The sequence below is a fragment of the Marasmius oreades genome, chromosome 8, assembly GCF_018924745.1.
Source record: "Marasmius oreades isolate 03SP1 chromosome 8, whole genome shotgun sequence".
Taxonomy (NCBI): Eukaryota; Fungi; Basidiomycota; class Agaricomycetes; order Agaricales; family Marasmiaceae; genus Marasmius; species Marasmius oreades.
The window spans coordinates 1,262,298-1,275,204 of record NC_057330.1 but is presented as its reverse complement, the minus strand read 5'-3'; the positions used below and the strand labels follow the sequence as shown (position 1 = coordinate 1,275,204).

At 47.6% G+C, this 12,907-nt stretch overlaps 7 protein-coding genes across 7 annotated transcripts; 3 read left to right on the top strand and 4 right to left on the bottom strand.

Moving 5' to 3' along the window:
• Window positions 1-838: 838 nt before the first annotated feature.
• Window positions 839-2,818, bottom strand: E1B28_012322 (uncharacterized protein). The gene is made up of 10 exons (XM_043157416.1): window positions 2,676-2,818; window positions 2,576-2,618; window positions 2,357-2,515; window positions 2,011-2,297; window positions 1,723-1,945; window positions 1,571-1,668; window positions 1,426-1,503; window positions 1,253-1,364; window positions 1,118-1,199; window positions 839-1,055 (listed from the first exon to the last, which is right to left on the bottom strand). The coding sequence occupies exons 1-10, from the start codon at window positions 2,724-2,726 to the stop codon at window positions 914-916; spliced, it is 1,275 nt and encodes a 424-aa protein (XP_043004783.1). The 5' UTR covers window positions 2,727-2,818; the 3' UTR covers window positions 839-913.
• A 192-nt stretch (window positions 2,819-3,010) lies between these two features.
• On the bottom strand, window positions 3,011-5,503 carry E1B28_012321 (uncharacterized protein; the record flags this gene model as incomplete). Its single annotated transcript, XM_043157415.1, has 11 exons — window positions 3,011-3,266; window positions 3,322-3,486; window positions 3,540-3,670; window positions 3,726-3,833; window positions 3,884-4,042; window positions 4,096-4,416; window positions 4,465-4,668; window positions 4,725-4,952; window positions 5,010-5,089; window positions 5,157-5,352; window positions 5,414-5,503. 11 exons carry the CDS (start codon window positions 5,501-5,503, stop codon window positions 3,011-3,013), a joined length of 1,938 nt encoding a protein of 645 aa, XP_043004782.1.
• A 412-nt stretch (window positions 5,504-5,915) lies between these two features.
• E1B28_012320 (uncharacterized protein) lies at window positions 5,916-6,340 on the top strand (the record flags this gene model as incomplete). The annotated part of the gene is made up of 2 exons (XM_043157414.1): window positions 5,916-6,095; window positions 6,161-6,340. The coding sequence occupies 2 exons, from the start codon at window positions 5,916-5,918 to the stop codon at window positions 6,338-6,340; spliced, it is 360 nt and encodes a 119-aa protein (XP_043004781.1).
• A 27-nt stretch (window positions 6,341-6,367) lies between these two features.
• Window positions 6,368-7,268, bottom strand: E1B28_012319 (uncharacterized protein; the record flags this gene model as incomplete). The annotated part of the gene is made up of 4 exons (XM_043157413.1): window positions 6,368-6,693; window positions 6,742-6,953; window positions 7,006-7,059; window positions 7,120-7,268. 4 exons carry the CDS (start codon window positions 7,266-7,268, stop codon window positions 6,368-6,370), a joined length of 741 nt encoding a protein of 246 aa, XP_043004780.1.
• Window positions 7,269-7,590: 322 nt separating this feature from the next.
• E1B28_012318 (uncharacterized protein) lies at window positions 7,591-8,946 on the top strand (the record flags this gene model as incomplete). The annotated part of the gene is made up of 3 exons (XM_043157412.1): window positions 7,591-7,778; window positions 7,836-8,446; window positions 8,501-8,946. 3 exons carry the CDS (start codon window positions 7,591-7,593, stop codon window positions 8,944-8,946), a joined length of 1,245 nt encoding a protein of 414 aa, XP_043004779.1.
• Window positions 8,947-9,012: 66 nt separating this feature from the next.
• E1B28_012317 (uncharacterized protein) lies at window positions 9,013-9,243 on the top strand (the record flags this gene model as incomplete). The annotated part of the gene is made up of 1 exon (XM_043157411.1): window positions 9,013-9,243. The coding sequence occupies one exon, from the start codon at window positions 9,013-9,015 to the stop codon at window positions 9,241-9,243; it is 231 nt and encodes a 76-aa protein (XP_043004778.1).
• Window positions 9,244-9,779: 536 nt separating this feature from the next.
• Window positions 9,780-10,294, bottom strand: E1B28_012316 (uncharacterized protein; the record flags this gene model as incomplete). The annotated part of the gene is made up of 4 exons (XM_043157410.1): window positions 9,780-9,890; window positions 9,952-9,996; window positions 10,057-10,220; window positions 10,279-10,294. The coding sequence occupies 4 exons, from the start codon at window positions 10,292-10,294 to the stop codon at window positions 9,780-9,782; spliced, it is 336 nt and encodes a 111-aa protein (XP_043004777.1).
• Between the last annotated feature and the right edge of the window lie 2,613 nt (window positions 10,295-12,907).

Here is a 12,907-nt window from a genome sequence, read left to right as displayed (position 1 = left end):
TGAAACCTTCCGTCATCCGACTCCTCGTTCTGCAACTCAACGAAGGAAAACACCGATGCCCAAGACGACCAAGGTTTTCAAGTCCCCCGATCAAGCTGTTGCCGACAGGGTCATGATTAAACAACGAAAGTCGAATCCTGTTGATCCTACTATGACAACTGTTACGAAGACGAAGACGGAACAGCCCCCGTCAGTCGTTCATACCAGGTTGATTCGCAGGGTTCACGCTGTAATTCCCGTAAAGGAAGAATCGGAGTCGGAATACGAGCCGTTGGGAGAATCGTCGCCCGCCGCACCTGAAGATTTTTCTCCTCCACCAATTCAACATCGAGTAATCAGGGATAAAGGGTGGAAGAACGCTCGCAAGCGTTTTTCTGAGGTAGCAGATGACGACAATGAATTGTTTGATGGTGATGTCCAAGATAGACCCATTATCCAGGAGGAGGAAGGCGTCGAAGAAGATGACGAGCTTATGATTACCTCTCAAGTATGTTATCGTTATCATATCCTCCAACTTGAGCTCACGATCACCCAGACCTGCCTTGAAGATCATCAAGCTTCCACTTCTGCCTCCACCTCCAAGCGTACTGTTGCAACTCCCCCAACAGCCAAAAAGCGTAAATGGAATAATTCGCACATTAAACCGTCTACGAAGAGACGGGTCTGAATTATCCGATTTGACATTGTCCTACATACAATTATAGCGACGCGACACCTCCCGCCCTCCCTTGTACTTGTACTTTTGTGAACAACTGGTTATCCTTATTGACTTCCGTCTATTGTACTTTGATGACACTAGTAATGTGACTTTTCTCCCATGATCTAGACTCATGAACGCAATTGGTTGGCTTGTAAATGGGATACATTCTCCGGACTGTAATACAGGGAAAGTAGGTGGTTTAGCCATGTTTTTCTACATCATTTTAGTTCCATAGCCTGCACCGATACCATTCGTGCTTCCGCCGCCTGATTTCTTCAATGCCTTTGTCGTGGCGAAAAGCACACTGTCGATAAGTGAAGCAACCGTCAAGACACCACCAACGATTGCACAAGTCCTGCGGTTGTCATAGATCCGTCAGTCCCCAGCGCTGAGAGTAATATTTAAAGGTGAACATACGATGTGATGAAATGGGCGAAAGACTGCCTAGTGTCGGAATGCAACACGAGGATTGGAGAAATCTCAAAGTTGAAGAAGGCACCTGAAAACGGAGTTGAGTTTAGAAAACAAAAGTAGGAGTTTGAATTGACATACCAGGAACGCCAGCAACACCGTGTTGTAGATGTATTCCCTGAGGTGTATCACCTTGATTACCCTCCTCTAGGTCGCGTTCAAATTGCGTTACACTGTATTGATGAGTGTTGATCTAGCGGTAGAGGGTAACTAAATTAAGAAAAATTCATTCTGAAGCGTATGAGAGAGCGTACAATCTTGCCATCAAGAGTTCGGAATTGTGTGGACACGACTTTAAGGAAGTACTGGAACATGAATGCTGCTTTGTTGGTCTAAAATCGCGATCAGTTACCCTTTTGCGTCCAAATAAGGAATACGGAGAGCAGTGTGATTGCTTACCATTCCCGTAGCACCGTCCAAAGGATTCTCGCCAAGGCCGAGACGTTTCTTCATCTCACGACCTGCTTCTGCTTTGTACCAATCATATTCATCGTCACCTAATGGGGTGAAGTAGATTAACATTTTGGTATTAGAAATGTACAATAACTTACCCTCAAATGCAAACTTGTGAATGGTATGCGAGAAGTCGTGCCTATTTCCGTCATCTCGAAGGTAGGGCACCAATTCATAATAACTCCGTCCGCTCGTTTGGAATGATTTACCGGGAGACAAATGAATGTTTCCGATAACTTTGTTCACACGTATACGGCCTGCGATGTTGCACCCTTCGTTTGCTTGGTCACGCAGCTTCTCGGCCCATCCTTCGTTCTTACACTGTAGAGAACATGGGAGTTGTCTTTCAGCAAAAATCTAACCGGAATCTGAAACAAATCACGAACCTGTTCAATCGCTTCTGGGTTTGTAAAACTCCATCCACGGTTCACATACGCCATACGGACATCTTCACATGTTTGACAACATCCACTGGCAGGTTCCAATCCACCATAGCAAGAACCACAATAGCCGGGGTCACGTTGGGCATTCATCTTATCAACGTCATTCCGAAGGTCGGCACTGAACGAGTTTGGTACAGCGACACCGTTATGGTCCACACGCTTCTTCAAGACATTATGCGAGATGTCTCTCTGGGTTTCTCCACTGATATCCATCACGTCCAGACTCAAGACTGTCAGAAAGACAGAGAATGTGTTTAGAAGGAAGACCTGATGGGAATAAATAACGCACGATAGCATGGCACTCTGGGGAAAGTGACATTCAAGTTGACTGTCAACTTCTCTCCCCTACTTCTGTCGACCACTAATGATGTGTCAATATAAACTCTCCGGTAGTCTATGAACTCCATCATGGAAAAGGCCAAGATAATGGCCGCAGAGAGTAGTGTTACTTCGAAAAACGGACTGGCGCGTCAACTCTTGCCAACAGACGTTAAATGTGAACACATACAGAAAGCACCAGTCCGGGTTTTCACTTTAACATCGTCCGTGGTCTACAACAAATTTTAGAGCACCGAACGGAGGACAGATTACTAGGTGGAGGTAAATACCTTGCCGAAGGCATCGACGCCTTTAAAGTTCGCAAATAGCCCTTTGGCCATCGTTCGAAAAATAATAAGACCAGAGAACCGTACCCGACAAGCCAAACGTCAGAGAAGGGGAGAGAAAGTTGAAAATGGGATTCGAATTCGTAGTCAAGCCGGGTATATCCACCCCGTGACTCCAATGTCGACGTGTCATTTGTGCCGTGCGACGAGTTCGTATGAGAACGGCCACAAGTGCCCACTGAATACGCCAAGGATATGGTATTATCCCGTAAATGATCTCTCAGACTTAAAAAAGGACTTAAAAAAGAAGTGTGTCTCTTAACCATTCAAAATTCTGGTTACTGTATTCCTATACGGTCCACTCCTTGTTTGACTTTTCCTATCAGATTCATCACACCGTCCCGGATACCATCTGCCTGAACACCAACAGCATCGCTGCTGGTGCGATAAACACCAGTGCTTGCCCCTCCAAGACTCACGTTCACACCTCCTAGATTGAGATTCAGAATTGGAGCATTTGAAGACGACTCCGGGGGAGGTTGGTGGACTGAGGACGGGAACTTCGTTGCGGCGTCGCGAACCATTTCCAGGTATCTGGAACAGGATGAGAGTGAATTTACGATAGGTATGTAAATAAAAAACAACGCACGACGACGAATTGTGGACGCAAGTTCCACCTAGAAGTACCCGTGTACCTGCTGCAGTCGGAGTGGATGTTCCGCTTGAAGAACCCGTCTGCTGGTTGAGAAGTGATACGGTTCTAGCCTCCTCATAAGTTGTTCCTCCTATCATGAATATTATTACGTCCTGAGGTCTGAGGGGATTTGGTCAATACCCTCTCGAGACCTAGAGGAAATCACAAAAAACCTTTGTAAACTAGCGTTCGGTCCGGGACTTTCGACAAAAGGGTAACTCGTTTCTTTCAGTCGGCCCTTTAAAAGACTTTCTAATGTTTGGGAAAGGTGAGGCGTATGTTGAGTATAGACATTTTCGACCCCCTGAAATGTGGTTAAGTCTGACGGGATACTACTCATCGAAAAATGTAGAACCCACCTTCAAGCCTTTCAGAGCAGAACGGCCTTTAGCGAGAAGTGACTCCGTAGAAAATAGGTCATCTTGACGTTGATCCGATCCTGCGATATTTAAAAAAACATAAACTAGCTGAAGGAATGTGAGCGCACGTATCAGGGAAACGTCTCAGAACTACGCACTTGCGCATCTTCACGGGTCACTCCATGCGCCAGCATGAGATTGATCAGCGTAGCAATGTTATTCGTTTGAGTCTTTTGATAACGCAAAGCATAAAGGATGACCAAACGTAGTTTATGGCTGACAGTGACAGAGTCGTCCTTGATGAGATCCTCAACTTCCTGAAGAATTACGACCATTAAATTCTGGCTTCCAGCCACGAAAGAAAACATACCTTGAAGTCAGCACCAGCACTCGTTGCTAATCCCTGTTCTACTTCTCCGACCTCAAGTAGTTTATCTCTCCCGACCAAACGACTCAACTCCCCGACGAGTGCAACATGTTTGCTCACATTTCCACCTAATTTTCTAAATTCAGGATACTCTTCAACAAATCGCTTCATGTCAGAAATCGAGTTGATTGCGGCAGGTGAATGGGCCAAAGATCGAGATTGGTAAGATTGAACATAATTTTTCAACGAAGTCCCTAAGTCACCGAATGTGGCGAGGTGATGAGCTTGAAAAAAACTATCGGTGCTTGTCGTCAATGTAATTTCCTATAAATTGAATCAGCCAGATTCGTAGGATGTACTGTAAAGGCGAACAGATAATTCCGGACTTATGTCAGGGACAAGACCTAGGTTGACACGCCCGTTCTGGATACCCAGTAACTCGTGCACCATAGCCTGATACGTCCACTGCGTGAGTAGCGGTGTGGCAGGGTCATTTCTCCTATCTAGTATGAGTAACAGAGGTGGAACCTGAGTTGGGCGGAAGTCGAATAGCGTTGTTTCGGTTTGTATACGGTGCTGTCAGGGGAAATTAGTTGGGATAAAACGACTCATTTCAGCGCGAGGGGACAGACCTGGACTTCTCCAGCTAACTTCTTCGCCATAGCGCTCATTTTCTCGTAGCGAATCACCGGTTTCTTCTTCAAGCTCAATAAGACGGCGGTGATGCCCTCAACAGAGCGTTCCAAAGCATCTGAGTCCCAAGTCGAGGGCGATGATCCGTATAATGGTTTCGACACGGTCGGCATGTGGTTTAAGGAGAATAAGCACGGTAATAGAGGTGCATAATCTGCAAAATGTTCCTTCCCCCAACGTCTGAGCTATCGTGGCTCTAACATACCCAGATAGCCATTGCTCACCTGGACCTCTCGCACTGCTTCATATTCGTCTGCTTCAGCTAAACGCTCGATCATCGTTTTCGACAGAATGTTACTGAAGTCTGCAATAGACTGTGTAAGAAATACTTGAGGGAACGGCCCAGGAGAGCTAGCGAATCACTGACTGACACAGGTAGTATTCCCCGTATTTGGGCTCTCTGAGTTCTGCTTCTAGAGCTTCCAAACTAGCTGGGCCGATGTGCAGAAAACAAACACACTTCATATGAGGCATGCGGTCACGTTTTGCATTGTCTATTCGGTCTGTAAGATAAACTTGATGGGATAGTAGTGTTGACTGAGTAGATGCAAGTGATACTATGGGTGTCTAAACAGGATGGTGTTTCACTTGGATGTTGGTTCTAAAGCAAAGGAGTGATCTGGCGTACCGTATGTGCATCCAATAGAAGTACTTTCATACAGGAAGGTTCGGCTACCAGCCTTGTCACGTAGGTTTCAACTGCTTTAACGACATCCATGATGTGCGGAGTCTACCGACCACCGGTCAGTATGGTCTTGAGATATCGGTCGCTCCTGGTATGAAAACGTGAGGTCTGTTGCAGTCGCTGGATGTTGAGAGTAATAACCAAGCTGTCCAACTTTGACGCGCCGGGCAGCTCACGATCAATTTCCCACTGTCTTCCCTCTTCTTGTATCGCGACCCGAACTTCAGAACTTCAAGAACGAGAGCGATCTCCCTGTTGCCTTTGACTAGCCGAATATAAGATTTAGGGATACCGCATACACCGCATTCGAAAACGACGACCCGTGTTTTGGACCCAACCTATACAATTCTCGGCGCTTTCGGGTTCTTTCTTCCACAATCCAATTGGTAGGTTGTAAATCTCGTCGTGATACAACTCAAGAAGATTGATACCTCTAACACATAGCATGGCCAATGCCAACGATTCGTTTTACGTCGATGAGCTTCAAACTGCGCTCAAAGAGCAAGACAACGCCTTAAAATCGTTTTCTATCCTCAATTTCACCGATTCGCAGGCAGAAGCATCAGTAACTCTTCTCGAAGAACGAGTTATTAAGATTAATTTGACGGAACGTGGATACGCAGAGGTACTCGTATCTCAACACACCTTCGAGGCTATTTGAACCTCAACCAGAAGCGGGACGCCTCTCAGGTCGAGTCAGATGCCAGATCGCAAAGGTTCGCCACTCTAGATGCGCTTTTAGGTTTCATCAGTCCCCTTTATGAGAAGGAGCAACAAAGAAAGTTGTTGACCGCTCTGGAGAAGCTGGCAGAGGAACGGAAAAGTTCGGAAGAGGTGTTCTATTTGCCTACTATCTTAGGTCGATATTGACCTTGATCTACAAACAAAACAGGGCGACTAGGACTTAATATTACTCCAGGAGAATTTACCCTCACTTTGCCGTCTTTCCAGAGCCTGTTCATACATCTCTCGTGTAAAGACAAACTGGCCTCCTGCGCGTACTTTCCGTGTGACTTCAGCGATCCAGTTTCGTTCAGCATCGTCTCTGATACAATTTGCCCACCACCTATCCATGCTATTCCGAATAGCACCGGCATCCAGCATGCGATGTTCACTTTGCTCATTGAGAACATGCAGCAGGAAACCTGCATTGAAGTGTTCGAGCCCAAACTCAGATAGGCATTTCAAGATTCGAGATATCCTGAGGTTGTTATGTGAAGATCCTGGACGAAGCTTAGATCACGGCAGAGAGTCAAGTGAAACACACTCACGAACCAAGTTCTCATATCGTGCCTTGAACGTCGTCGATCGAGAGATACAACCGGTTTCTTCAGATACAAGCTTCATGCCGTAGAAGTCTAGCATCAGTGCATAAGATTTCTTTATGCGATTGACAACAGCTGGATTAGCTTTCATGGACTCTATTTCGTGCAGCTGTAACGGCTGTGACTGGAAATTCATGCCATGTTCTCGGATTGGAAAGCTGAGGAAGAATGAGGGCGTCATCCATCGCATCGACCAAAAGAGAAACCAACAGCCACTGGATGAAACCATGATTGTACTCCAAAACGTCGTAATTTTCCCACCATCTGGTCAAATAGATACCTTCAATCACCCGTGTAAAAACGCTATAAAGATAACGAACGCACTGGTCGTGTAATTCGTCAATTCGAAGATAGTCAGGACGGCATCGTCGTTCATTCATGTAGAACTCGAGGTTAGCGGTGAGAGTCCTATCGTCAGTGCCATCCGGATAGCCATTTAGGAATTCCTGGACATCTCGAGGGATGAGGGGCATGATAGTCGTGGAGGAAGAAGGATTTGCAATGTTCCTTTGTATTTTGAAGGGTTCGAAACGCGGAATCCTGCCTTCCCTCGTAATGATCGAAAGTGATAGTGCTGCTGCTCGTCCCGATTCCCTTTTGAGGCGCGAACTTGACGCGTTTCACACTCGGCAGGGTCAACAAGATTTAAACTCCGCTTATAGTCGCGATACATGAGGCTCGCCGAGTCGCCTCGTATCGATAACGTCGGATTCTCATTTCGGAACGGAAGTCTGAGTTGGAATATCATATATCAAGCCGCCCTTGCTTCGCCGATCATCACACCGCGTTCGCGAAATGCCCTGCCTTGGGAGTACGAGGCTCGTCTTCGACTTGCTAGAAGTCTCGCCATCTCTGCGTCGTCCTCTCTCCTCACTGCGTTCACTATCCTTTTTCTTCCCAAGCTCCATGCCGCCACGTTGCACGTTCTCAACCATGGAGCATTCTCCTAACGATCTTTTTGACTACACGTCAGGGAGGTGGATGTAAGTCTCATACATGTTCTATGGTGTATACGTCCAATCACACTCTAACATATTCAGCATCAACGACGCTCTCCGCCAAGAACGCAGACTTATTTTCAACGTCGATGGGCTACGTCGACTTGCAGCGCAATCTGTTAATCGGAGTCCTGACGATATCGTCGACTTGGCAAAGCTCGCCGAGGGCGGATTTAACCGTACCTTCCTGATTAGTATGCGGGGCGACTTCCAAATGGTAGCGCGTATCCCGTATCCGGCTACAGTTCCCAAGTACTACGCTGTTGCGAGTGAAGTGGCGACTATGGCCTTACTCTGTTCCTCGGGGCTGCCTATTCCCAAGGTATACGGATACTCACCTGCACCAGACAATGCTGCAGAAACCGAGTACATCTTCATGGAGTTTGTGCGAGGAACCAAGTTAAGCGAAGTATGGCTTGACCTCGGGGATCGGGAAATCATGTCAGTCTTGCGCCAACTTGCTCAACTCGAGTCGAAGATGATGTCAATTTCTTTCCCAGCTGGTGGAAGTCTGTACTATGCACAAGACCTGGAGAAGGTGGCTGGGGGGCCGGGCATCCCACTAGAGGACGAACGTTTCCGTGTCGGTCCAGATGTAAGACTACCTCTGTGGTATGGCAGGAGATCACAGCTTGACGTAGACCGGGGACCATGTAGGCCGCTCTCTGCTTTTTTTATCATGCCCTTGAACCAACTGATAACTATAGATGAAAGGGCCGAAACAGCGCTCGTAAGAGCAGCCCACAAGGAACTGGCTTATCTGAAGCAGTTTGGTCAACCGTTGTTGCCGTTCCAGCGTGTGAGGAGGGAAGGTTACCGTTACCAGGAGCAATCGTCGTCGGAACACATCGAGAACCTGAACCGCTATCTCCTCATCGCGTCGTCAGTTGTCCCCAGAGACCCAGCCCTTAGTCATTTCAGCATCCGCCATCCCGACCTCCAGCAGAACAATATCGTTGTTTCGAGGTCGCCCAACTCTGATTGGCAAGTCATCAGCCTGTTCGACTGGCAACACGCCTCGATCCTGCCCCCATTTCTCCTTGCCGGTATACCCGAACGCCTCGCCGCCGCCTCTTCCACCACGGCCAGTGACCCGTGGGAGGGCGAGACTCTCGCGCTGAAGGTTGCGCTAATAGAGGCAACAGAGAACTAGGAGACGCTTACGGGGGGAGGTGTGCCGTGTCCACTCGTATTTGACGCTGAGGACGTACACGAGACGATGAAACTGGATAAAGTACAGCGAGAAGCGGATGAGACTCTGGAGACGTGCCGGAACATGATCGCCTTTGGGCCGGAGGGCTGGGTGCCCACCGAGCACTACGAGGAGGCCATGGCACGCAGCAAGCAGTTGAAGGAGGATACGTTAGCCGCGGCCACATCGGCGGAGGAACGGGCTGAGATTGCAACACACTGGCTCTTGGACGACATGGACGAAGAGAAATACACATAATGAATCGAGCTAGATCTTCCACGTCCTTGAGGCTCGTTGGTGTTCCTCTGCCAATGCAACGCTTCTATAATGTGCTAGACTAGACTAGAGATACGTATGGAATTTGTAAGTCGCCACTGAGGGGAGCCTGCTAGGTATGGAGAGTCAATAACGTATCATCGTCGTAAGAGATTCAGCTGCCCTTTTATAATACAACACTGATGAACACCAGAATCCTGAGTACGACGGTATGAACGGGAGAGACAATACGGTCAAATCGAGACCGCACAGTTCGACTCTGACAGATTCCACCGCGGGGTGTAATTGGTGAAAGTAAGGGATGGGTATTGAATTACCGGGAGTGCAGGTCGAAAATGCAAACCTATCGGCGCGGTCTTCCTCCTCCAATAATGATCAGACAGACTATTAAGTCAAACCCAACCTCGCACTTGCAGATTCTTCGAGGGCCATCACTTGCAATGAAAAGCAAGCAGCTTCAGCATAATACCGGCGATCTGCAGTATTGACGAACGGATTGTGATATGCGTGCATACGATTCACACGATAGAAACTATCGGTGCACTCTGCAGCAAACCAAGCGGCAGTCGAAGATAAGCCCCTAGAGCAGAAATAAACAATGCATGTCCAGAATGCAGTTTGCTCCATTGCTATTTCATCCGATCGGTTGAGCCTAGTAGTTATGCTTCAAAACCAGGTGAATAGACACACAAGCAAGAGGAACACATCATTGGCGCAAGCGAAGCGCTTTGTTCCCTGTCGGTGGAAGAGTAAACAGGAACGCCGACGGTCAGTGCCCAAAAGCTGTGACCATACGGCTACCGCAACGAATCGGGATGGAGCAAGGGGGGTGCTCTCACTGGGTATTCTGTAAACTTGGCGAGCGGTTTCGATGTGATAGAATGGATGGTTGAACTTGTTTGAAGAGTGAGTAAAAAATGAAGGACAAGGAGGGGCATAGAACGTCGAAGTTTTGATAACTGATATCGAAAACAGGATGAAAGTATGCGTAGCGATAGAAGGCACTAAACGACGTACGGCCCGGGTTCCTCATCTTCTTACCTGTCTACTACAGTTTCGAGACCACTGTGACTCTCGGTAAGTCATGTATGAGTGATCGTTCATTCTTCCACTAAACAGACCGAATGATTCTATCAATCCGGCCGTCGTTTAAGAAACACGAAGAACTCCTGGCCTTATGCCATCGTTGGCCACTCTTTGGATATTCGCGACTTAGAAACCTAGCGATCGCATGTAATATTCCACTTCACCTCATGTTTTGTATGCGACTTGACAGCATCACAAAGGAACTTGCATGAAAGGATGGAGATTGTTTGCGATATCAGGAACGACCGACCGTGCCGGTGTCCACTCGTTACTTCAAAAGATCGAAAACTGAAACTGGAGGTTAATATCTGGTGAACGAACCGTGACGATTAAATATTAACCACTCACCTCATCCCGATGTACCATACCCTATTGTCCGGTCATGCTAAAACTCTGTGGCGGAAAGCACCCAGTTCTCCGGCATTCCCCCTACTGTCATTATTCGTACACTAGTAGCAATCTTTTCAGTTCCTCAGCGCTATACCAGGTTAGTGTTTGCACGCCGTTTTTGCGAAGCTTTGGTCACGACGTGGTAATCATGTGGGATATCTGATTGAGGTCGCTCATCGAGACTACTATTTGAGTCTAGTGCGTCAGTTCAATACACGAGTTACAAAATGAGTTGACTCAGGATAAACCACGGAATCGAGAAGTCGATCTTGCCCTGCCAAAGCTTCTTCCTTGGAGGTCTTTGGGGTTCTGTTCAGCGCCCAGCCTGTATCGTCGGAAATAAGCAGCCCAGTTCTCAGTTTTTTCCCTCAAAATTGAGACCACTTACCGACGCATTCCAGCTCTGCTGTTCTGTATCTTTCTCGAGGCGCAAAAAACGGTTATGTTTTCCAACCAGAAGCGTGGCTGTCAAAACGCGGCTGTCGGCCCGGTTTGGGGTGCTTGCCTGTCTTTGGCTCCCAAGTTTTTACTCTTCCAGTGGCGGCCCTTCCCGCCTCTTCCTATACGTCTCTTCTAGCATGAAAATAGTCCGTCCAACTGGCGTTACAAAAGACTCCAACGCGTTCCATTCATTAGGAACTCGGATAACGCAATAACTAGTATTCCTCAGATGAATGATCCACCAGTGACTCCAATTTCACGTTTCGTTCGAGTTCAATATGGAGTTTCATCCGACGGATCTTTCTTCGGGCTTCCAGAATACCACCGGTCAGTAACCAATGATTTCCATGGTATGAGGGGGGTCTTTCATACTACGACAGTTCACCGGATGAGTGACAGCTCTACCGGACTTCAGATGGAGATCGTACTGGACTCCGTTTCCTGTCTCTTTAGTGACCGGCGGAGGTGATGGGTGCGTTATGCCTTATTATTCCACAGAATAGAACACCGAACTAATGATATCTTGCTCACAAGGCTGTTGATTATTGGCTCCATTATCCCGGGAGTTTGACACCAAGGATGGTGAGCAGAGCATGACTTTGGGACAAGAGCGTGGCACCCATTTAAATCATATTCGTTTGTGTGTGGCCAAGGTCGAACGTAGCCAGCGGTAGGCTTGTCGTGGTTTGGCTCGTTCTCAGTGAACCTGTTGAAGGGGAACTTTACTTCTGCAGCTTGAGTCCTTAATACATCCAAAAAATTAAGACTGACGTCTGTGCTACGCAGGTCTTGCAATCCTCACGTCGATACGATATGGGCCAATCACGATTATCATTTCTTTCTTGATCCTGTTATTCACGTGTCACCTTCCGCTCAAGGGAAGGCTGAGATTCAACTTATAGGCACTGGCCTTGCATCGCCGACTGAGCACAAGTACAATGGAGGAAATCCTTGTGCATTTTTTGGTTTCCTTCAAGTCTTGGGTTTTATCAGTACCGGCCACTTTGATGAAGGAGTACTTTTTTTGAATACAAACAGGTATCCCTCTAATCACCTCTCTCCGAAATAAACCACGCCTTCCTTTCAGCTTGTCCATGAAGGAATCACATTACCGAGCATATCGCTTTACTTATTTTCCACGAGGGCCTCCGAGCTTTTCACCCGTGTAGTCATCACCACCTTGCACTTGCCAATTACCGTTCGGGCTCGATTAGCATTGCTCGGAGTCTTGATAAGCTGGTGGTCCAGTTTCTCCCATCTATCCGCCATGGTTACCCCGTCCAGACTCCGTTATCTCAATTGTTTGGAATTTTATTGTCGCAGCTCGGTACGGTGCCTTCTATCTGTAAATCATTCATACTAAGATACCGTAGGTTTCATCACTTTCGTATCGACACAAGTTATGCAAATCTGAGCCTGCTCACAGGCGTGGCTGGATGGACACAATTTACGCAAGTGACGCCGGTGCATAATTTGATGACCGCTGGCAAGCCTCCATGTACCTCTTTTGGCCTCGAGCGGTCTCGCACCGTCAGTAGTCAGGCTTTCAGGAGCAAGGGACAGGGATTCCTGCTGCCTTTCTCCGCTAATCGATCCATCGCACGTTTGACTTTCGGCGCCGTCTGTCATTGACAACTGTCTTCCAAGTACCGCCCACTTGTATATGGCCGAGTGGATTTCCTTGACTGATGAATCGCTTTTGAGATGCAGGTACTACGATGAAGGGGAC